We start from the raw sequence: 24,915 nt of genomic DNA on the forward strand, positions 1-24,915 counted from the left end.
TCCTGCACGCCCCCTACTGGCTCAGGGGTTGAGCGTCCACCTAGGCACCAGAAGGTCACTGTTCGATTCCCGGTCAAGGGCACGTACCTGGGTTGTGGCTCGGTTCCCAGTGTGGGGCGTGCAGGAGGCAGCCGATCCATGATTCTCTCTCATCATGGATGTTCCTATCTCTCTCTCTCTCTCCCTTCCTCTCTGAAATCAATTTTTAAAAATATTCTTTAAAAATATTGGGAGGAGCTAATTCACTGCATCAGCTCTGGGGGTATCACCTGTCTTAGGAAGAGTTTGCTGATGGCTGAGTCGGGAGCTGCGTGGGGCGTTGTCCCGGAGCCCAGACGGGGTGTGTGCGAGTGGGTCCTGGGACGTGGTTCCCGCTAACCCTTGGGGAGGCCTCATGGCGCTTCCCTGAGCCGCCCAGGCCCCACAGGCTGACTGTGCCACACGAGTCAAATGTCTTTTGGTTGAAACATGTGGAAACATCAAGAAATCTGGGGAGGGGGGCCCTGACCCCAGTACGCCACATTTTAAAGGCCCGTTTGCCATACCCAGGCCGAAGGCCATGACTCAGCAGTTGTCACCAAACATGCTGCCCGGGTGCACCCTTAGATCGCCTGCCTGCTCATGTTAACGTAACACAGACATCCCTCCTGGGCACGGAGCCTCTTTTGTTTGCGTGAGTATAAAAGGTGCCACTGGCTGCTTCGTTTGCAAGAAAGCATGACCCCACCTACCTCCGGCCGCTCCTGTCTTTTTCCAGGTCCCGGCCTCCAAAGAGGTCGAGTCCCCGGCAGAGGCGCCGGGACCCAACAAGACGGAAGGAGGAACGCAGCCGATTTAACCAAGAGACGCTGTTTCGGCTGCATTTTCACGTGGCTGCTCCCCTCCTCGGTGCCGTCTGCAGCCACTAGAGCTCCCCGCTGGGGGAGGTACGCGCCTTCGGAGGGGCCAGCAATCAGGCATCTCAAAGCAAAATTAAATGGCTTTATTTCTCGGTTAAAGTAATGAGGACCTTTAAATGTCCCCGACGCTGAATTCATTTTCCTTCTCCAAAAGCACGCGCAGGTGTCTGGATCCGCCGGAGAGGAGCAGGTGTGGGAAAGTAATTACCTGGCGCCCGCCCGCCCGCACGTCCGCTCGTCTGGGGCCGCCCGCAGAGCATTTGGAAGAACCGACCTCAGGCCCCAGATGAAAAGGTACGAGAGGTGGAATCCTGATTTGATTTTTTGTGGTCTTTTCTCTCTTCCTTTTTTCCGCAACAATAGCGCGGCAGTGATCAAAGGGCTTTCCATTTGGAAAACATAACCGCCTGGTAAACACACAGCATTGCCCAGGGCCAGTGAGCGTTTAAAAAGCTGAGCACCAGCTGCGGCTGGGCTCCCCGAGGGAACCCATTCTCACCGCCTCCGTCATGGGCTCAGGCGGCAGGAAGTGGCCCCGTGGACACCCGAGGTGGGCAACGTTAGAGACAATCCCTGTGGGCCTGTGGGTACGTCTGCATTGTTCCAAAGGGGAGAAGGAAAGGAAAAGATCCAAAAAGCCACATTTGGGCCCGGCCAGGGGGGCTCAGTGGTTGAGCATCGACCTAGGAACCAGGAGGTCACGGTTCGATTCCCGGTAGGGGCACATGCCCGGGTTGTGGGCTCGATCCCCAGTAGGGGGCGTGCAGGAGGCAGCCGATCTGTGATTCTCTCTCATCATTGATGTGTCTCTCTCTCTCCCTCTCCCGTCCTCTCTGAAATCAATAAGAATATATTTTTTACAAAGTCACATTGGGGCCACACTACCAGCTGACCACGCGACAGAGTTAGACAACCTGGACCGAGACTTCGAAAACGTCCTGGTTAGCAAAGCCTTGCTGCTATGTGCTGCGATGGAGCGTCCCCGCAGGGCTCCGTGCAACCTCCCCAGGCGCATGTTTACTGCCGTTCCCCCGCAGCCTGACTCGGCCTCCTGAGGATTAAATGGAGATCAAAAGGTCCCCGATCCTGGAGCGAGTGTTCGCGTCTGAGTCTGCTTTCAGGAGATTAGCAACCGATGCTGATTTTGGCCTGGCCCTCCCTGGGCCGGCACTTCCCGTAAGTGACTCATTCGATGATGATTGCATTGCAGGCGGAGTGCAAGGATTTGCAGAACATTTAACAGGTTTATTGCTGATGAGCTAAGCTTTCAATTTTGATAATGCTGGTCTTTTAAAAAAAAAAAATGATCTATGAGGCAATGTCCAAACTCCTTCGCATCCAGGCTCATTCCTGGTGCCATAACTTAAGGTTTGGCACCAAAATATGGGCGTGCCCCACCCACCGGGGTGATGCTCCACTTCCGGGCACCGGCTCCTCTGCTCCCCCTCTTCTCAGAGCCCCCCACGCAGCACTCCCAGCTCAAAGACGAGTCGTTTAAGGCTTAGCATGTGTGTCCAGGCTTCAGAGAGCAACCCGTCTTCTCCGCCTGGTGCGGGCCTCTCCTCTGCCCTGTAGCATCTCCTCCTCGTCACTGTCGGGCAGTGTGGGGACTCAGTTTCCTCAGCTATAAGCTGTTCTTTTAAAAATATATATATATATTTCATTGTTTCAGAGAGGAAGGGAGAGAGAAACATCCATCAGTTGCCTCCTGTGCACACCCCGACTGAAGATCGACCCTGAAACCTGTGTCCTGACCGGGAATCGAACCCACAATCTTTTGGTGCATGAGGTGATGCTCCAACCCATTGAGCAACCCTGTACACAGCTGCTATATCTATCTATCTATCTATCTATCTATCTATCTATCTATCTATCTCTATATATATCCCTATCCAGGGCTGCTATATCTATCTATATATCTATATATCTATATTTTTTTTATATTTCTTTATTGATTTCAGAGAGGAAGGGAGAAGGAGAGAGAGATAGAAATATCAATGGTGAAAGAATCATTGATCGGCTACCTCCTGCACACCCCCTACTGGGGATCGAGCTCACAACCCAGGTATGTGCCCTTGGCGGGAATCAAACCTGGGACCCTTCAGTCCGCAGGCTGACGCTCCATCCACAGCCAAGCTGGCTATATATATATATATATATATATATATATATATATATATATACACACACACACACACACACACACACACACACATATATAATGTCAGAGTGCTGTGTGTGGAGGTGCCTCCTTCCTGTACATTGATGGGGTTTAGAGGATGCAGAATTTGACCTTGACTCTCACTCGCCGGCCGCTGTTATTCAGGAGACGCATGCTGCCTCCCACCGAAAATCCCAAGTGAGATGGTGTCTCCATATGGGTGATAATTAGCCCGATGAGTGTGTTTAATGGGCTATTCTCCTGGCATTTAATACAATCCCCCAATGTTCTGGCTTGTGCCTCCCCAAACCCAAGACCATCCAGGAGCAGACAGCAGAGCGGGGTTTTCTCCCGGCTGCTACTCCCTCGCATCTCCGCCCCCTCCCCGCTCCAGCTGCCGGGCTCTGCCGGTTTTGCGTGTAATTCTGCCTGTTTGGAAGCTCCGAGGAAAACCGGGTCCGCTTACCTCCGTGAATGGCCCGCATGAGATGGAGGGGCTCCCCCCAATGCCAGCCGCGGGCGGTTCACTGCGCACTGTTGGAATCTCACCCCATTTTCTCTTGATAATCATTTCTCTTATCTAAACATTATAATTAACATGTTGTGTCTCCTAGCAGCTGTTTTCCCTCTAATCATCTTAAAACCCACGAGAGAAAGCTTGTTTTTCTCTCGAAGTCATTTTTGCCCTCAGATTTCCAGCTTTAATTTGTTGCGTCTGCTATCCTTCCAAAGGAATTCTATTTTCGTGTAATGCAATTTGAAAAATTTTCCCAAGTATTTATTTTCCTTCTGGGTTTTTTTTCCCCCCTCTTTTATCTCAATGCATTAAAGAAAATCTTCTGGAAGATATTCATTAAACAAATTAAGTTCCACGGTTTATTTTCTGAGATCTGTAAATCTATTAAATAAGGCTTATAATACACAAAGTCAAACCTAAAAAATAATTTGAGGACAGCTCGCTCTAACTTCAAAAAATATTAAAATCTGAGACATACACTCAGCACGGTTCTTTATAAAGACCATCCTGCAATTATATGCTTTTCCAGGAGTTACGTTCACCTCTGGCGAGGGCATCTATATATTGCCATTTAAATTATTACCTTGAGAAAAGTACTCCTCGGCCTGACTGTCTAAAAGCAGATTAAGGTGTTAAAAGGGGGGCAAGGAGAGAAATAAATAAAAGTAAATAAATCCTGAACTACTCCACTTGGCCTGCAGCTGGCTCATCTCCATAATGAAGCATCGCGTCTAGTCATCACAGATACGGAAAGGTGAGGTGATATGTGTCCGAGCTCATCTTCCTGTAAACGCTTAAGAAGGAAGATAAACATTTTCTGCATCATTTCTAGTAGAAAAGGCGCCGTGCCAGCAACGGTCGATGATTTCGCCAGAGAGAAGTGCGTCTCGGGGAGCCCAAGCAAGACTGGATTTCTTGGGGGGCACGACTGCTTCTTCCAGCTTCATCTCTTAGAATCATTTTTTAAGACACAGCTGGCCAGGTACCCAGTGTGGTGGCCCTCAAGTTCCAGCAGCATTGCTTTCCCATCTCTCTGCCTTTCCCGAAGTCACTTACTCTGATTAAATGTCCTCACCTCCTCCGTTAGCCCTGGAATCATGGCTTCGGTGCCAAAACCTCAATGAACGTTTCCAAGTTCCATTCACACGCGTGCCCAGCGCGCCGCCGGCACCAGCCCGTGGCTCCTGGCGGTTCTCGCGTTCATCAGAGATGCTTGAATAACCGTCTGATCTCCTGCGATGGGTGGCAACCGCTTTTGGACAGGCCCCAGCCTCACTCATTGTTAAACCCATTCATTCGCCTAATGGCTCGCACACAAGCTCCATCAATATTTGCCGAGGGAATTAGTCGGTGGATGAGCAAGTGGGTCCATGTGTGAGTGAACGTAACGGGAGCTGGATGCGTGTCAGCAGCCGGGGTGCGTGAGGCTCAGAGGTGGGAAGGCATCCGGGCACAGGTGGGCCCTGCTTTCCAAATTCCAGGTTGCGTTTAAGAGAGACCCACGTTCTGCTGTGTCCCCCATCCCCACTGGCTCTTTACTGGGGGCCTGGGGGCCTGAGGAGCCACTTTTTCTCTCTGTGGAAAGTGAGAACTGAAGCTGAGGGTCACAGGTGGGGCCACCCGTCCTGGGGCAGTAAACACGGGGGGCTGGGTGTGCCCCGTGCCGAGGCGCTGCTCCCCCTGGACAGCCCGGCTCCCGGCCTGTGCTTCTCCGTGGCCGTGTTGCCATGCAAGTCACTCTGCGGGGCACAGAATGTTCCAGCGCCTGCTCCCCGGAGGGAAGTGGGGCCAATGCAGTTATTAAAGTGCAGCGGCGCTGCGGCAACTGGAAGACGGAGGGCTTAGCATTGCCTCCAGCTGCAGCCGCACCCACGGGTGGGGGGCGGGGGTGTGTGGACGGGGCGAGGGTCTCTGAGAAGAAGCACCTAAGAGATCGAGGTGCCCGCTGCTCTGGGCACTGGTTTCCCTGGAACATTTTTCTTCCAAGTGTGATTGATAGGCAGGCGGCAGGTGTTCGGATTTGGCTCCTGCCTCAAGAAAAATCACTGATGAAATCCAAGTGTTTCCGCCAAAAAAAAGGAATTTGGGAAGACTTGTGTCTGCTACTGTGAATTGGCTTCTCAAAACCAGAAGACTTTCTGAGGTGACTGGGGAGGTGCAGAGCTGGGTTCTGGGTGTTGAATAAGGAGATGTGTGTCCACATTGACAAGATCTGGGAATACAGGGAGCCAATATTTTCTATTTTTTTAATCATCAACTGAGGACATGCTTATTAGTATTAGAGAAAAGGAGAGATAGATAGATAGATGATAGAGAGGGGTGACATAGATGATAGATAGATAGATAGATAGATAGATAGATAGATAGATAGATAGATAGATGATAGAGATAGATAGATAGATAGATAGATAGATAGATAGATAGATAGAAGATAGATATAGACTAGAAGCCTGGTGCATGAAAATCGTGCACAGGTAGGGTCCCTAGGCCTGTCTGGCAATCAGGGCCAATCAGGTTTCCTGTCTCCCCATCTCCTCCTTCCCTCGCTCCCTTAGCACCCCACCGCCACTGGTCACCTGCCATGTTCTGCACTGCCCCCGGGTGGTCAGCGCACGTCATAGTGAGCAAGCGAACTCTTGGTCTCCCAGTGGAACTCCAAGGTGACAATTTGCATATTTGCCTTTTATTATATAGGATGATAGATAGAAACATCGATGTGAGAGAGAAACACCTTCTCCCACGCCCTGACCAGGGATCGAACCAGAAACCTGGCTATGTGCCCTGACCGAGAATACCCGCAACATTTTGGTGTTTAGGAGGACGCTCCAACCAGCGGAGCCACCGTCCAGGACAAGCACCAGTGTTTTCCAAGTGGCCAGTGTATGATGTCCTGGGTGAAAGGTCCGTTCACAGAGCAAGACAAATCATGGGTTTTAATGCAACTGAGGAGTACGAAAACTAAATTAGCATCATGTCAGACTTCTCAGTGCACCAACCTCTAAGAAACTGCCACTGGGGGAATTTTTATGTGGAGTTAAAAAGAATAGCCACAATTCTCTGTCGAGGCCATTAAAAACCCCATCCTCTTTCCTCCCCCTCCTTCAAGCAAAACAACATAGTGCAATGGAGCGAGTTTGGAGCAAACACAAGAATCTCTTTGTGTTCCATTTGCCCAGAACTCCTCAAAAGCAATGCCGTACTTTTTACTATTATTTTCTAGTTTGGGAAAGATCATTATGTCATAAATGTGTGTGTCTTTTTAAATGAATGAATGCATACATATTTAACAACTATCTCCATGTAAATTTCAAAGATGGTAAATCTTATAGCTACAACCTCTGCAAAGGGAGGTTTCCGATGGGCCTTGTAATATTTAAGGGTGTCAAGGTGTCCCGAGGCTGCAAAGTTTGGGAACCACTGGCCTGAATGTCCCTTCCTGCCTTTTCACTCATTGGATGCGTGTCTAATGCCTAAAAGGGCATTTTATTTTTTTAAAAAAAAATACATTTTTATTGACAGGAAGGGAGAGGAAGCAAGAGATAGAAACATCCATGATGAGAGAGAATCACGGATTGGCTGCCTCCTGCACGCCCCGCGCTGGGGATAGAGCCCACAACCCGGGCCTGTGCCCTGACCAGGAATCCAACTGCGACCTCCTGGTTCATAGGGCGACACTCCACCACTGAGCCATGCTGGCCAGGCTAAAGGGGCATTTTATGCCTGAATACATTTGTTCCCACTTGGACTAATGTCCCTTCCCTTTTGTAGCTGAATGAATCCATTCGATCTTTGAAAACTCAACGAAGAGCTTGTTTCCCCACCTCCTCCCCCCACCCCCAGTCTCTCCTCTCTTCCTTCCTTATTATTTTACAGATTTCTGTTCCACGATGGACGTGTTGCACTGGTTTCTGTTTTGCACGGCGGAGGCCCCACCGCCCCCTGTTAGTCACTGAGGTTCCTGCTTCACACAAGCTTTCTTCTCGAAGGACTGAGATGTTAGGCTCCAGAAATCCACGCTCTTTGGCTCCCCTGCCATGGAGCCCGGCTCAGCGGATGGCCGTGACATTGGCAGCTTCATGCACGTCTACCAGCGAGCGAGATGCAAGGTACGGAGGCTCCTGGCCCGGCTTCAGAGAGAGACCCGTCGAGGGAGGAGAAGGACCTCATTGTGGCTCCAGCAACCGGGGCCTCTTGAGAGAGTTCCAACATTTCGCAGCGCCCGGGACGGGAACATCTGCTTCCCGGTGGCTGCCTGCGCCCAGGAAGCGGCAACAGAGAGCCACCCCGAAGCACCCGGGCCCGTTAATGAAAAAGAAAACTGTTAATGAATGAAAACTGCCAACTGGCATGATCGGCTGGCAGCGACGCGGACACATGGCACCGGGCTTTTCCAAACTTTTCTAATCAGATGAAAGTGAGGCCGTTTCTCAAGATTAATAAGGGTGTCAAGTCGCGTCCAGCTGGCAGCCCAGGCGCTCACCGAGTGTTTAATCACTCGGCGTGTGCGCGTCCAAGCGCCCTCGAGGGGCAGCCTGGAGCCCGGGCCTCGTGGGGCCCAGGTCCCCCCCTGAGGTCACGCCTTTGTTCCCTGTGACCGCTGACCACTGCCTTGCTCCCACGGAGGGCGAGTGGCCACCCTGTCCTGTCGCAAGGCGTATCCGAAAGAAACAGGAGGACTTCCAACCACGAGCCCACCCGACGTCTCCCATGCTGTCCCCATCTGCTTCGGAGCTTCATACTGGACAGCGTTCAAATGACAGCAGATGTCCCCGCCAGGAAAAAATTAATCAGCTGGAGAGCATGTCATTACGGAGCTAATTTCATGGAGCCGGAGCCAGAGAATGGATTGCTTTTCATCGCAGCCCTGATTCCTACTTGAAAACCAGCTCCGTGGTAAAGCGAGGGGTGTTGGCGTAGCTGAGGGTTTTAGTGCCTGGACTGTCCCCTGCCAGGCGGGTACCCGGTGAGGCGGTGGCACTGAACTTCGGGTCTGTAAACAAGCTCAGGAGGCAATCCTTCAGCGTCATGGCGTCCCTGCCCAGCGACAAAGGGCTCCGGGCGGGGTCAGGTGTGAAAGACGCCACTTTCCGTTGTTGGCACAAGGCCTGCGCGGAGGCCAGCTGTGGGAAGCACCCTCTCTCTGTGTTCACGGTCACCCGCCCGCAGTCACGTGATTTCTCTGCAAAATAAAAGGGAAGCCCGGCTGGTGTGGCTCAGTGGTTGAGCGTCCACCTATGAACCAGGAGGTCACGGTTCGATTCCCGATCAGGGCACAGGCCCGGGTGGTGGGCTCCATCCCCAGTGTGGGGCGTGCAGGAGGCAGCTGATCCATGATTCTCTCTCATCATGGATGTTTCTCTCTCTCTCTGAAATCAATAAAAATATATTTAAAATAAGTAAAGGGGAATATCAATGGCACCACTGATGTATCCCCCGCTTTCTTTCTTGCCGTAGGTGGAATGATTCCGGCTAAATGCCATGGCCACACCCCAGACCTCCTGAGAGCGTGGACTGGGCAAGGGTTGGAACTTCCATACCACCCAGGCCTCCAGAGAAGAGAGGGGCAGGAGAATCCATCACTAACGGCCAAGGATGTCCTCCGTCATGCCGATCATGGAGCCGCCATGAAATCCCAGGAGGATGGGGCTGGGAGCGCTTCTGAGTGGTGGGAGGGGTGCAGATTCGGAGAGAGGGGGAGCTCTGTGCCCCTTCTAGACACCGTCCCCCGGGCACCTCTTCCGGCCGGCAGTCCCTGCGTTATATCCTTTCACAATAGCGGGGAGTCTGATGAGGCACTCCAGCAAATTCATCAAAGTGGGGGTCTTTTTTTAAATATATTTTTATGGATTTCAGAGAGGAAGGGAGAAGGAGAAAGAGATAGAAACATCAATGATGAGAGAGAATCATTGATCAGCTGCCTTCCGCATGCCTGCTACTGGGGATTGAGGCCGCAACCCAGGCTTGTGCCCTTGACCAGAATTGAACCTGGAACCCTTCGGTCTGGAGGCCAACACTCTATTCACTGAGCCAAACCAGCCAGGGCTGAGGTGGAGGGGGTCTTTTTTAACCTCTTATTTGTCGCCTCTTGGTCAGATGCGCAAATGACAGAAGTGACAGCCTGGGCGAGGGACCGGCCTCTGGAGTGGGGTGGGGCAGTCCTTGAGGACCGAGACCTTTCCCTGTGGGGTCTGATGCTACTGCCCTCCGGGGAGACAGGGTCAGGACTGCGTCCATCGCTTGGGGGTATAGAAAACACACACAGATGAGACCGACTCCGCTATTGCTTCCTTAAGGATTTCTTCTGCCCTATTTTCTCTTTTTTTCTTTTCCTTGGATTCCAATTACAGGAGTGTTCGACCTTTCGGTGTTGTTTCTTAGCGTTTGGAGGCACTGGGATTTTTTTTCTTCTGTTCTCTTTCCTTTTTGCCTTTCCGTGTGGGTAATTTGTCATCATTCCTCTTCAAGCCCAACGATTTCCTAGTTTGTACTGAGTCATCTGATGAGCGTGTCAACGGCATTGCTCATCTCCATCACCGTGCCTTTGATTTCCATCGTTTTGATTTGAATTATTTCCTACAGTTTCCATCTCTGCTGAAACTGCCAGAATGATCCCACGTCCTCCATTAGAGCATTTAATATAATATGCTAATCATAGTTATTTTAATTTCCCTGTCTGATCATCCCAGCATCTGTGTCATATCTGAGTCTGAATCTGATGATTGCTTTGTCTCTTCAGAGTGTGTGTGGTGTGTGTTTTTTTTTTTCTGGCTTCGTCATTTCTTGTTGGGAGACAGACTTTCGATTGTGGGGCCACATTCGAGCCCTGATGAGCTCAGGAGAGGCCTGCGTGGTGGCCTTGCAAACTCAGGCCTAGAGCTGCCACATAGGATGGTCTGAAAGGAAAACGTTCTAATAAAAGCGAGTCATGGTGGGTAGCCATGTCCACCCTGAAGTTAACTCTCCCGCACCCCACCCCCATGTAAGAGAAGTGTCTATCATTTTACTTTTTATCCAATCCTGCTTTCTCCTGCCCATTATGCAAATGTGAAATATTTGAAAAATCCCATTAAAAGTAAGTTCTGTATTTAATTTAAAAATGTTCTGGTCATTAACTATATCACCATATTAATAAGTACCAGCATATGTAGTGGCTAAGTGGGTCAACGTGAGGATAAAATACAAATGCGTGTGTGTGTGTGTGTGTGTGTGTGTGTACATACACACAGCATTTAGAACAGAATTATTGTAACGGTCACCCCATGGTAATTATTTGCTGTATTCATTACTTTAACAGTTTGAGTCTACGGTCATAATTAAGAAGATATATCTAACGTTTACCTTTTAATATTTGTTACAAGGTAAAAGCCTCACTCCGGGCCAATATTTACTACCGTTTAAGATGTTATTTTATTGGTTATTATTTAATGCTTATCTGGGCAGCTCAACAGCGTTTTCTCCCCAAATTCGTCCAAGACCAGCAGTTACAAACACTGATTTATTTATTCACTTTCAAAAGAATTGAAGATTACCTGCAACAGTTCCTCAGGCATTTCTATAACAACTACGTTCTGCATCCCCCCCCCCCCCCAATTGCACTTCTTACTGATGAATCTGAGAATAGTCCGGAAAGCTGCTCCAGGGCCGTGTCCTCACCGTGATGAGCCCAGCGGAGGCGTGTTTGTGAGACAGACCGGGAAGCGCCTAATCCTCGGCCCCCTCCCTGCAGTACCGTTTGAAAGTGATCATTTCAACTCCCCGTGTTGTCTGGAATGTCTCCGATGACACATTCAGTTGATTTTCTTTCTAACACGTGAGAAGCAGATGGAACCGAGGAGGAGGAGCAAGGGCAGGGCTGGTCGTGAGGAAGGCCAGGCACCTGGCCGGGCTGCGGGAGGGGCTGCCTGGGCTGCCAGGAGGCTCACAGGCCGCGGGGGGCTGTGCTGAGGGGAGGGAGCACAGGGCGGGGCTCAGTCGTATAGAAAAGGGGCGTCTGCCCTGGGGGGTGGCCCAGTGGGTGGAGCCATTTCTTGGTGAGCGGTAACCCCGCCACGGTTCCAATTCAGGCCTTGGTGAGGCGGGCCGGGGGCTGCAGGGGCAGCGGGCGGGCACTCCTGGGTGACTGGGGTTGGGGGACGCTCTGGGACATACCCAGTCTTCCCCTCTTCCCATGTAGGTCTCCTGTCTGACCCACAGGAGGCGTCTTTCCTTTTTATTTGTAAAAATTCCCTGTCCTCCTGACTGACGCCGAGGGGAGCTGTGCCAGAGACAGGCTTCCTGGTGGGATAGCCCGTGCCAGTTCCCAGCAGAAGGAGGGGTCAGATAAAATGCCACACACGCACACACACATACACATGCACACACATGCACACATATACACATACCCACATGCCCACACACTAACACGTGTGTGTGCCCGCATGCACATATACATGTGCGCGCATATTCACATGCGTGCGTGCACATGTATACATATATGCACATGTACATGTATGCTCACACATGCCCGTGCGCACACATACTAACACATACGCACATGTGCGTACGTGCGCATACACATACTAGCGCATACTCACATGCACATGCACACACATACTCGTACATGCACGTATACTCACACATGCACACGTGTGTGCACACATACACATACGCGCACATGCACACACACACACCTTGCTGGGGATGCTCCTTGCAGGTGCCCCTTGCTTGTCCTGACTGGGCGTGTGCACAATGTGTGCGCGATACCCCATCAGCCGACAGGCAAGGAGGGACGGCGTCAGCGAGGGGCTGAGAGGAACTCCCCGTCGTTGAGAGTTCCTTCCGGAGACTCAGGCGGCAGCAGCCGCGAAGCCATTCATTAACGCAGCGACATGGAGACGACGCTTTAATTCCCGCCGTAATGATTTTGCCTCGAGAGCATCGATTCGGTTTCAGCTGCCGCCGCTGTCAACGGGAGGGAGACAGACTGATGGTTCGCTCTGCTCTCCTCGCGGAAACCATCCGTGTGCCTCTTTACGAGCGGGGCTGGCACCTGGCGGAGAAGATAAACTCGTGTCATCGGGGAGCAGGGGGGCGAGGCCCCATCAGCCATCTGTCAGCCGAGGCACAGGACCGAGTCGTGGGGGGACATCTCACCTTGCTTACGAGGCAGCGTCTGCTTCAGCCGGATCAGCAGCAGTGCCACCCGGGGAGGAGCTGCGAGCAGTAAGAGCATTTGAAAGGGTTATGGTTGCAGGTAGTTCGACGGTGTTGACACTGGAGACGTGTCAGGGCCGACAGGTCCAGGTTGTGACACGCGGCAGAGGAGGTGAGAGGCGCTGGGGGACCGGCTGTCTGTCCTCTCCTCGCCGGGGGGGGGGTGGGGGGGGGGGGTGCTGGCTCAGCAGCGGGTGAAAATCCGCCTTCTGTGTGCTCCCGCCAGCGGCTGCCCCATCGGATGGGGTCTGGGCGCCACACTGCAATTCCCCACCAGCCGCCCTGTTTCCGGCCGTAAGAGTGACGGATGGAGACAGAGGACCCGAGAGCTCCGACCTGAGTCCCAAGTCCACGTGTCCCTCCCAGGGAGGAGCTGCGGGAGACGGAGCCATGGAGTTCCGACGGGAGGCAGGGGACACGGGGAGGCGGACGCCGGAGACGGTTAATAAGGGGCTGATTTAAGAGGCCTGAGCAGGTGCTGCGGCACCTCGGATGGCGGCCGTGGGCACCGGGAACCCGTCTCCTCTCCTGGGTCCTCAGGAGGCAGCAGCGGGCGCGTGGGGAAGGGGTGCCCCGACGGGCACGTCCAGACCATGAGCCCAGAACAGGGCGAGCATTCAGGAGGCGACACCCAGAACGGCCTCCCACCGCCACCGTCTCTCGCCCGGGCTTCCCTGTGGCTGAACGTGATGGGAGGTAAGAGGGTGTCCGGGACCCAGTGGCAAGAGTAGCACAGAGAAGGCAAAGGGCAGGGAGCAAGTGAGGCCAGCAAGCCCCGCGGACAGGACAGGAGGGAGGAGGGAGGAGGGAGGAGTACAAAGAACGCAGCCCCTTTCCGACGCTGATCTTAAAGGGAGGCTTCCTGGTCTGGGCACAAGAAAAATGTCCGTCGAGGCCCCTTCTCTTTGGCTTTGGGTGAAGGTGTGAATTTTATTTTGAAGTTTAAAAAGTCAACGAGAGGGTCAGGGAGAGGAACCAGACGCACCTGAAGGGCTACGAGGCAGGTGAAGGTGATTAGTTACCTCTCCAATCACCCATTTCGTTTCCAGCACAAACAAAACCGGGTTTAATGGGGGACGTTGGAAAGGGTCAAGCCATTGTGCAACGTAGACGTGTTGGGGGGAAATTCAATGAGTGGCCAGGGCTGGTTTGGGGGGGCAAGGGGGGTGGGGGGTGTAGGGCAATGCTGAGACTCTTGACTGTGCATGGGGGCCTGGGGCTCATCTTTAGGGAGTCAATTCCAGGTTGATTGGCAGGTAAACGCTGCCCCCTCCAGGTGGGGGGCCTGAGGTTGATTCAACAGCCTCCCGGTCCTGGCCAGGACTGGCTGAGCTGGAGGGGAGTCACAGTCACACGGCTGGGAGTGGGGAGGCGCACAGCCCTCCACATCGGAGAATTCTCTCTACTCAGGAGGAAGAGGAGGCCTTACCTATGGCTTTCTCAGTGCAAAACATTCCAGCTTCTGCCCGGCCGGCGTGGCTCAGTGGCTGAGCGTAGACCTATGAACCAGGAGGTCACGGTTCGATTCCCGGTCAGGGCACAGGCCCGGGTTGTGGGCTCGATCCCCAGTGGGGGGCGTGCAGGAGGCAGGCGATCCATGATTCTCTCTCATCGTTGCTGTTTCTATCTCCCTCTCCCTTCCTCTCTGAAATCGATAAGAATATATTTTTAAAAGAACAATACAAAAAAATTCAAACTTCTTACGCATATTTGAATGATTTTCTTATACTGCCGAAAAAGAGATCATTTCATTACTGATTCTCAGTGACAATGGCCTAGGATTGCTGACCTAGACGTTACGATGCTTGTGTTTTACTCATTTATCCTTGGAGAGTCAAAACACCAACATTTTCATTGTAAAATTCTATTCTAGATTAGAATATTTTAAGTCAGAAAGTGCAGCATTAAAAAAAAAATAACATGATGCTACCATTTAATTAACCTACTCTGGGTCTTACTGAACAAAGCATGACAAATACAACTGAAATTAATTATACCAACAGCGAGACGCTACTGGATGTGAATTCTGTCTTTGTGTCCTCAATTAAATCCGATTGAACGACATATTTTTTTTTAGTTTTATAAATAGAAAGATATAAGTTGTCTTAATCCAAAGAAAAAAAATACAGACTATTTCACACGGTACATTTATACGTTTACTGAAATTAGCCAGCAGATATAGAATAAAAGATAACATGAAATTTCATGGCTTACCTTAACATCTTTTCAAGACGCACATCCATGATCCGGGTTGTTTTGTTAATGATTATTTGTTTAGTATCATTACCAAATATCCGATAGTTCACTAAGTCTGTATTGTATCGGGTTGTCGTACCTTCTTTATCATTCCTGTGGATATCTCCATGTCAATATTCACAACTTTTAAATTTTTGTGAACACTTTAAAGGACATATTTACTGCCCATCCTCACTGAAAAAGGTTAAGCTAAATGACCTATTTTCCTGATTTTAAGAATGTGGTAAGTCAGGGCAGCGAAGCAAGGGAGACATTTGTGTTTAAAATGTCCCCCTCACACCCGTGTGTTCAGCCTGCGTGTCTGAATGTGTCTGTGGGGTGGGCGTGGCTGGGCGTCCCTGACGGTGACTCCACCTGCTGGTCCTTCGGTTCATTCACATCACCTGCGATCCTGGCCCCGAAGATGGGGGGGGGGGGCGTCCCTTTGTCTCAGCCCTCCCATCTTTCCCGCAGCCTCCGACCTCCCTTCTTCCCGGGGAAAAGGCAGGACACCCGATGCATCTCTTTCTACATCAGCCTTCAGTTATTCTCTCTGATGAAGACAAAAATGTATTTGCCCTGAACGTCACAAACTCTGAAACACAGCATTCCTCCTGCACATCCATTTCTGAAGCGACGTGTTCCTCATCTCTTCCTGAAACAGGCCTTGAGCTTCGGGTAAAGGGAAAGCTTGCATTGAGTCAACAAGGACGACGGTAGCACAGATGAGATGTTTTCCTTCCCCAGATCACATAGATCCCGGGAAGGGAGCTGAAAAGCCCTTCTTAGCTTTGTAGCCTCAGAAAAATAATGGAACCCTGAGAATCATCGATGAAATGGAAATGATATCTATCTCGCAGAGTCATCGAAGGACTGCAGACACGGTGGGTGTGCAGTAAGCAGTCTTTGATGCGGTGAAATGGCCCGTGCCTGCATGCCGATTAGGCGATCGCGGGGCGATGTGGAGCGATCGATGTGTGGCTGACGGTTCCACGGAGCCAGCGGCATCTTTGGGAGCATTTATGGTGAGGTTCTGCCTGTGAATTTTCTTCATCGCGTTGCAAGGCGCACGCAGTAGCACTTCAGGTGGCTTTTCACACTCTCACGTCCAGGATTCCGAGGTGAGAAGAGGCGGAAACAAAGCCAGAGCCGGCCCCTGCCCAGGGCTGCCTTCCCGGCTCCTGCTCCCCAGAGCGTGTCCCAGTCACCGGGCGGCACAGAGAAGCCACCAGCAGAGGGCGGGACCCCCCCACTCTGTAGAGCTATTCCCCTTCCCAGCCGCCTCTGTGCCCCTGGCTGCAGGTGTGACAGGAGGGGACTGGCCCCGGGGGACACCACGCCCTCCACCCCACGCACCTGGGCTGGCCCTCGCCAGGGACAAGGGGGCTCGAGTGGGAGGCGAGCTGGGAATTCTACATGAGAACTGCATGCAACCATAGACATGGACAGAGCGACAGCATCGCTGCTGGCTGTCAGCAGGTGCTGAGGATGCCGCCGGAAAAGGAGGCTTGAGCCAGTCATCTGAAAGCCATGGCTGAGACCAAAATAAGAAGTTTCACGTGTGGATCCCCAAAGGAGCAGAGACACCCCCACCAGGCAATGGGCGGGAGAAGGTGAGGTGGGACAGACGACGTCATCTGTGGCTGTGACGGCAGCGCTCTGGCTTCCGTGGGTGAAGAATGCGGATGGTCAGCGTCCCCAAAAGGAGGCCCCGGGAAGACTTGACCGAGGAGGTGGCCATGGAGTTGGGCGCGACGCTGGCTTCATGAGTGACCGCGGCCGGTCAGGGGTGTGCGGGAGAGAGCGCCCCATCCCTTCCTCCCGTCTCACTTACAGGAGCGGGTCCGGCCTGGCTCTGCTTGAGGATTTTTATGACCCTGGGCAAGCGATCGCTTGGCTGAGCTCCACGCCCTTCATTTATAAATGAGTTGGTCACCGAGACCCACGCCAGCTCCAGCATCCTGGCTCCCTGGGTCCACGTCCCCACAGGGCGCCCGCCCAGCTCCCTCCCGGAAGGCGCGCATCTGCTGCTCCCTGCATGGCTTTCCTGCCAGAAACTGCTGGAACTTGCCGGAAGCCCTCCAAGCTTCCCTTGGTTTCTCGGTGACTGTACGCTGCTTAGGATATGCAAATTGCTTTGGACTTCCCTAAATATGTACAGGAAGAAAAGTCTATAAAGAATGCAGCCATGCCCCGGCCGGTTTGGCTCAGTGGATAGAGCGTCAGCCTGCGGACTGTAGGGTCCCAGGTTCGATTCCGGTCAAGGGCACATGCCAGGGTTGCGGGCTTTGTCTCCTATGGGGGGCGTGCAGGAGGCAGCCGATCAATGAGTCTCTCTCATCACTGATGTTTCTCTCTCTCTCTCTTTCTCTCTCTCTCTCTCTGAAAGCAATAAAAATATATATTTTTAAAAAAGAATGCAGCCATGAAAAAAATAGTTTCACGGATTACAGGAAAATCTCAACACATATGCCTTTGGAAATGGCGGCTCGTAGCTGCACCCTACATGGTTAATGCCCAGCATGTTCCCACGAAGATTTTAAAATGCTGAACTTCTTCCACTGCCGCCTGGGTACACTAACCCGAGGCCCGAATGGCTCCCCCAAAGCCTTCACGCTCTAGCAACTTCAGCCTGCTCCCCGCTGCTTGCCCACTCGAGCGAGGCTCTGCCCGCCACCCGTGTCTCCCGCCCGCGTGGCCCGCCTGTGAGTCCTCCCAGAGCACCTGTCAGTCACATCCTCAGAGAGGCCTGTCCTGGCCGTCCGTCTGCACGTGCACCAGTCCCTCTCCATGACCCTGTTTTCCCTGTCTTCCCTGAATCGGCACCATATTTTTTCTTTTTTAAAAAATATATTTTTATTGATTTCAGAGAGGAAGGGAGAGGGAGAGAGAGACACAGCAATGATGAGAGAGAATCATGGATTGGCTGCCTCCTGCACGCCCCCTACTGGGGATCAAGCCTGCAACCCAGGCAGGTGCCCTTGACCGGAATCGAACCAGGGACCCTTCAGTCCACAGGCCGACGCTCTATCCACTGAGCCACACCAGCAAGGGCCCTATTTTTTTTCTTGATGTCGTTTATATTTAGTTATGTATGGATGAGAGAAACAGTTATGGAATTTAATGAAAAATGTCTGTACACTGAATCCCAGATAGATGTGCATCTGCCATTCGTTCAGAAGATTCCTAACGTCTAAAGGACAGTGAATTGAATACCTTCAAGGGTTGTCCTAGAAATTTAAAATAGTTTGTAGCCGGTAATGATGTGCTGAGCTGAATCATTTATACAAATTATAGTTTACATCTGTTTCCCACTCATCGTCAGGAAAGTTCTTTTCGCACTAACTGTATGTGCTCCATTTTCTAATAACAGAAATAGAGATGAGACTCCGAAGACACGCTCCCCAATACAGGCAGCGTTGAACGAACGCAAACCCTTTATTTATTTCCCGTCAGTCATCTTCTCTGTTTCCTGAAAAATCTGACCCAAATCTCTGCCGCTGGCCCACGTCCCCGGCACGTACCTGCAGGGACATTCATCCGCAGACCAACGGGGCATCCACGGGAGCTTTTTCGTGTCCCTCTGTCCGGCCATGAAGGTCTCCGCGTTGACTTATGTTTACTTCCTTGCCTTCTGCCAGATATCAAAGGACAAGTGTCCCCTTTCAAGGTCAACGCCTCCCCCCACGGGGCCTGGTGGAGCCAAAGGCGTGTTAGATAACTCCGATGCTGATACGCCCGCCGCGGCCAGTGGCCGGGGGACGATGGCTATTAAATGTCTGCAGGTCTCTTTTGTCTCTGCGAATGGAGATAGTGAATACCGCCTTGTGGAATGGCGATTGTGATCATTAAGCCACCGGCAGCGTGTACACGGGTCCCGAGAAAGCCCACGTCGCCTCGGCGTTGGTCTCTCTCATCCTCCACGCTCCACTCCCGAGACTTCGCTGCTCGCTGAGGGCCCTGCCTCGTCCTCCGTGTCTACATGGTCACTGAGGCACTTTTAAAAAGGCCTTAATGGCCCCGGCCTGTGTGGCCCAGTGGGTAGAGCGCCGGCCTGTGGACCGAAGGGTCCCAGGTTTGATTCCCGTTAAGGGCATGGACCTTGGTTGCAGGCTCCTCCCCAGCTAAAAAAAAATCAATGGAAAAATATCCTTGGGTGAGGATTTTAAAAAATAATTAAATAAAATAAAAAGTGGCAAAAAAAATTTTTTTAATGCCTGTATTATTTCATGACACCCGGGCACCATTTCAGAAGTAACTATGCACTTAAACTGGGTTCGTGTTGGGTGTTTCTGCTGCATTCACTGTTAGCGCACATACCGCCAGTAGCTGCCCGATCTCCACCTGCCACGGCCTGGCTGGTCCACACCGGCCTTTTGCATCGTCTGCCCCTGGGACCCTCCTGTCCTTGCCCTGTGCCCGGGGCTCTCTATAGCACTGCTTTTGGTCCTGCCAGCGTGCCTGTTCCTCCTACATCCCTGAGCAGCAAGCAGTGCCCGGATCTTCCCACCACATCGTATCTTCTTCATTTCTGCTCCCTGAAGCCATGCCCCACTGGTAGTGCCAACCGTGCCCTCCAGGCAGGTGACTCGGGGTCTGTCTGTCCAGCCTCATCAGCCCCACTCTCTGACCCATGTTCCTACTTGCTCCCTTATTTGTGTCAATTTGTTAGGAATTACACAGATTTATATATATACATTTGTGTGTGTGTGTGTGTGTGTGTAGATGTAGATATATATACTCACACATATATATATTGATTTCAGAGAGGAAGGGAGAGGGAGAGAGAGATAGAAACATCAGTGATGAGAGAGAATCATGGATCGGCTGCCTCCTGCACGCCCCACTCTGGGGATGGAGCCCGCAACCCGGGCATGTGTCCTGACAGGGAATGCAACCATGACCTCCTGATTCATAGGTCGATGCTCAACCACTGAGCCAGGCCGGCCAGGCTACACTGATTAACTTTTGATACTGTTAAAGCTCATGGGATAAACACTCCACTCTTTTCTATTTGTGTTGTATAATTATTATTTCTTATTGAATTTTTGAAAAATACCTACACTGAGTTTCATGTCTTGGGCATGTTTCCAGTAAAATCTGCAGACTTGCTGGTGGATGGGATATCTCAGAAGAGCCAGCATGCCAGATACTTGGTCCAAATACTTATATTTGAATCTGATTAAAACCCTAAGAGACACTTCTGGCTCCACCATGTCACATGACCCACCCCCTCCCCGCTCTGGTTTTCCAACCATAAGAGCAGAGCACGGACTTAATGATGCATCTGGGCTCCTCCGTCTCCCTTTACCTGCAGACGTGGCTTATCAGTGGTTCTCAACCTTCCTCATGCCGCGACCCTTTCATGCAGTTCCTCATGTTGTGGTGACCCCCAATTTCATTATTACAAATTGACCATCATTAAAGCATAGTGATTCATCACAAAAACAATATGTCATTATCTATGTGTTTTCCGATGGTCTTAGGCGACCCCTGTGAAAGGGTCGTTCAACCCCCAAAGGGGTCGCAACCACAGGTTGAGAACCGCTGGCTTAGTTGAACTCTGGTCCCGCTGCTTCCCAGCCGAGCGAGATTTCGGGCCCGTCAGCTCATGTCAGAACCCTTTCTTGTGCTAGTGAAAGGCGCACAGTCTAGGCCAGCGATGGCGAACCTTTTGAGCTCAGCGTGTCAGCATTTTGAAAAACCCTAACTTCACTCTGGTGCCGTGTCACATATAGAAATTTTTTGATCTTTGCCACCATAGTAAAACAAAGACATATTTCTGATATTTATTTTATATATTTAAATGCCATTGAACAAAGAAAAATCAACCAAAAAAAATGAGTTCGCGTGTCACCTCTGACACACGTGTCCTAGGTTCGCCATCACTGGTCTAGACGAGCAGAAACGCTGAAGGGCTGCTCTACCTTGACCCTGGACCGAATGCCACCCAGACCACCTCTGACTGACGGGACCAAGACGGGTGGGGAGCAGGAAGGGCCGCCTGGAGAACAGAGAGCTTGGGCAGCGTGTCGGGGGCTCGCCGTCTGTCAGTGAGAGTCAGCGGAGCGAATCTTCGCTGGTGGGTATGGCTGAGACAGGGAAGTTGGGAGTCTCAGCGGAGTGGGTCTGAGATGCCAGAAACCTCACAGACGTGATCTGTCGGTATGTGCATAGTAGTCCTGTTATCTAACCTCCAAAGAAAGCCGGCCCATGTCATGAAAACGATTATTTTTTTTCAGTTGGAAAAAAAAATCCTACAGTTTTATCTGACGACGCTACCTTTGTGCAATCATTCGTTTACACCAGGACGAAATATAAACCGTCTTCTTCTGAGCGTTTTAAAAACTCTAAGAACCCATCACGTTTCCTGCACGAGGTGTGTTATGTAGGCAGACATTTGGAGAAGGGGGAAGGAATGATAACAAAAGACATTTTTTGCTTGGCGGCTACAGTACATGACTTCTTTCCTTATTTGTTAATCCTTTCCTCTGGTCAAGTTAACCTTTAATGCTATACGTGCTTTGGGATTTGTTGGGTTAAGACTAGCAAAGCTCAGCGTATTTAAATGTCTCACTTTTGCTCATCATCCTGCACAGGCATCTTATTTGTTTTCCTGAGCCTTTCTCCCTGTAGAAAACTCACCCTTTGAAATAATTAGAGAAGCAAGGACATTGTAATGGAATAACAAACTCTCCTCTTTAAAATAATATCTTTAAAAAATAAAATAAAATAATATCTTAGAGCCCTCCCAGCGTGGCTCAGTGATTGAGCATCGACCTATTGAAGCAGGAGGTAGCTGGTTCGATTCCCGGTCAGGGCACATGCCCAGGGTTGCGGGCTCGATCCCCAGTAGGGGGCGTGCAGGAGGCAGCCGATCCATGATTCTCATCACTGATGTTTCTATCTCTCTCTCCCTCTCCCTTCTTCTCTGAAATCAATCAAAATATCTTTTTAAAGATAAAATAGTATCTTACAGTTAAACCAAAATATTAGGCATCAAGTGCAATGGAAAGCTCCCACTATACTTAACGTTTGAAGATCCCACCCCGTTTTCTAAGCCCATCATTATTATCTCCATCAGGAACAGAGAGTCTCTTGACACTAAAATGGATGCCCGTGACCTTCTCCCAGGGAAGATCGGGTGTTTAAGGCACAGAATGAAGGCTGTGAGGACTTAGTTTCACTTCAAGTAACTGTCCCTGACCTGATAACGCGGTCCCTGCAAGCCGCGAGTCCGGGCTATTAACAATTAACCAAGGTGAGCCGCGACGGTGACGGCTAACAATGACCTTGTTGAATAATACAGCTCCCGGGGCAGCCGGGAAGTTTCAGGACCTCCAGGCTCAGAGTTAAGTCCTCCAGGAGCCCTAAGATAAGTGTGCACACAGCAATCACAGCGCTCACTAACTGTATTCTTAATGTTTGCATGAAGTTATATTATTCTCTGACGGGCGCAGTCACGAGGAAGTTTATTCTGCACGCTTGGATTTCATAGAATAACATCATCCAACTCACTTCCGCGTGCGCGCTGAAGTAAGTCTTTGTGAAATGGTTTCGGGAACACGGTCTTTTTCAATTTCATGTCCCATCTGAACTACGTGGTCTTTAAGAGACGATACATTCCAGCAATTGTCATTTCATCCCACAAGCATTCCGTTAAGCCTTTCAAACCATCCTGGGCACTGCTCTTACTCCCGCTGAAGGAAAGTGGGAAAATCCATAAATATTGCAAGATTTGTTCACCGAGCAAACAGAATTGCCCAAGCCGACACTTCCTCTTCTTTTTTTCTTTCTTTTTATTTTTTTATTGGTCTGACTTGAGCAATCGCCCGGCTTTTGATCTCTTGTGCAATTAAAAAAACAATTGTTGGAATATAAAGTCTCTTGAAGACCAAATATTTCAAGTGAGATATGAAATGTAAAGTATAGAGTTTAAAAAATCACCGCAGAAAATATAAATGAGGGTGGGGGGTGAGGAAAGTGACTTGCACTTGGAGAAATAAAAACAGGACAGCCTTTCGGTGACCCTGAAAGCACACGGGGTGGAGGGGGAACCCCAATTCCTATGGCTCCCGCCCCCGAGCTCTGTGCTCTGTGCTCACGGAGGATGCAGGGCTCAGAGGAGACAGGTAAACAAAGACATCTGCTGGCCCCGAGCACATCCTGGCGTTGGCGAAGCACCTTTCTGTGCTGCCAGACTTGCCAAAGCCCTCAATCTGTTTCGGGAGCCTCATGGATCCCCCAAGTCGGGGTCAGGGCAGGCAAAATCCCCCAAATCGTGTCTAATTGAACTCCCTTTTAATTGAATTACTGTGGCAGTTCGGGGATGGCAGGGCTGTCGATCTCTGTTTGGGACTAATCAAGATTCACATGGTATCCTGGAGGCCACACGAGGCTGCGTGAAGACAAAAGGCAGACGAGAATAGCACATCACAGGCTCCCGGACAAGCCGAGGCTTATGCCGGGTTCCGGTGCCTGCCATAGATTCCGAGAAATGGGAAACGAGAAGGAAGAGCCCGCTGGTGTGGCTCAGTGGTTGAGCATCGACCTATGAACCAGGAGGTCACAGCCCTGATTCCCTGTCTAGGCACAGGCCCGGGTTTCAGGCTCGATCCCCAGTAGGGGGTGTGCAGGAGGCAGCTGATCCATGATTCTCTCTCATCACTGATGTTCCTATCTCTCTCTCCCTCTCCCTTCCTCTCTGAAACCAATACAAATATTTTTTTTAAAAAAAAAAATCAAGCCCTGGCCTGTTTGGCTCAGTGGATAGAGCATCGGCCTGCAGACTGAAGGGTCCCGGGTTCGATTCCGGTCAAGGGCATGTACCTTGGTTGGGGGCACATCCCCAGTGGGGGGTGTGCAGGAGGCAGCTGATCAATGCTTCTCTCTCATCGATGTTTCTAACTCTCTATCCCTCTCCCTTCCTCTCTGTAAAAAATCAATAAATTTTTTAAAAAAATCAAGAGATAGCCATAGCCAGATTGGCTCAGTGGATAGAGCGTCGGCCTGCAGACCAATAGGTCTGGGATTCGATTCCGGTCAAGGGCACGTACCTTGGTTGCAGGCTCCTCCCCGGCCCGGGTCCTGGTTGGAGTGCGTGCAGGAGGCAACCAATGGATGTGTTTCTCTCACATCGATGTTTCCCTCTGTCTTCTACTCTCTCTCTCTAAAAATCAATGGGAAAAATATCCTCCGTTGAGGATTAACAAACAATAAATAAAAAATCAATCAAGATATAAGACAATTGAGCCTAAGCGCGCCCTGAACAAAAGCAACAACCTCTGGCCACAAGACATGAAACTCTGTTAAAAATAATTTCTTAACATAGAAGGTGAAGGAATGGACCGGGCCCCTTCCTTCCTCCGTGTCATTTGTCACAAGGAGGAAGGATGCTCTGACCGGGCAAAGCCGACCAAGCCCTTCTTGGGAGCAAGGACACCAGGACAGTGCCCGTGACCACGACAGGAAGAAACGAGAAAGTCCCAGGGTGTGCAGTGATATTGAACCTTTTCTTGTTTCGATTGAAATGTTAAGTGAGGATGAAAGTTGAGTAATTTGTTTTTATTTTTCTGGACTGCCCAACAATAATTCCAGGCGCATGACAGGTGACTGTTGTTTTTCTCTTTAGTAAAGGATTCTGGGTGTGGACATAAAATAGTACAAATGGTATAAACTTTCAGTAGCATTTCACACTATATATTTTAAATATATATATTTTATCTCAGAGAGGAAGGGAGAAGGAGAGTTAGAAACATCAATGACGAGAGAGAATCATGGATTGGCTGCCTCCTACATGCCCCCTCCGGGGATCGAACCCACACCTGGGCATGTGCCCTGACCAGGAATCGAACCATGACCTCCTGGTTCATCGGTTGATGTTCAACCACTGAGCCACACCAGCTGGGCTC

The 24,915-nt window shown here is 50.9% G+C and overlaps 2 protein-coding genes across 2 annotated transcripts in view; one reads left to right on the forward strand and one right to left on the reverse strand.

Annotated features, from left to right (window-relative positions):
• ZP4 (zona pellucida glycoprotein 4) overlaps positions 1 to 8,604 on the reverse strand; it is a gene marked incomplete at both ends in the record, with an annotated part of 42,049 nt that extends 33,445 nt beyond the window's left edge. The window contains one exon of the mRNA XM_081114518.1: positions 8,453 to 8,604. Within this exon, the coding sequence (XP_080970644.1) occupies positions 8,453 to 8,604 (152 nt within the window). The remainder of the gene's footprint in view (positions 1 to 8,452) is intronic.
• The window catches only part of GPR137B (G protein-coupled receptor 137B), a 499,787-nt gene extending 475,616 nt beyond the window's left edge, over positions 1 to 24,171 (forward strand). The window contains exon 8 of the transcript XR_013997263.1: positions 24,102 to 24,171. The gene's annotated coding sequence lies outside the window, so the exon portion shown is untranslated. The remainder of the gene's footprint in view (positions 1 to 24,101) is intronic.
• The last annotated feature ends 744 nt before the right edge of the window (positions 24,172 to 24,915 follow it).

The sequence above is a fragment of the Myotis nattereri genome, assembly GCF_964212035.1.
Source record: "Myotis nattereri genome assembly, chromosome: 20".
In the NCBI taxonomy this organism is placed as follows: Eukaryota; Metazoa; Chordata; class Mammalia; order Chiroptera; family Vespertilionidae; genus Myotis; species Myotis nattereri.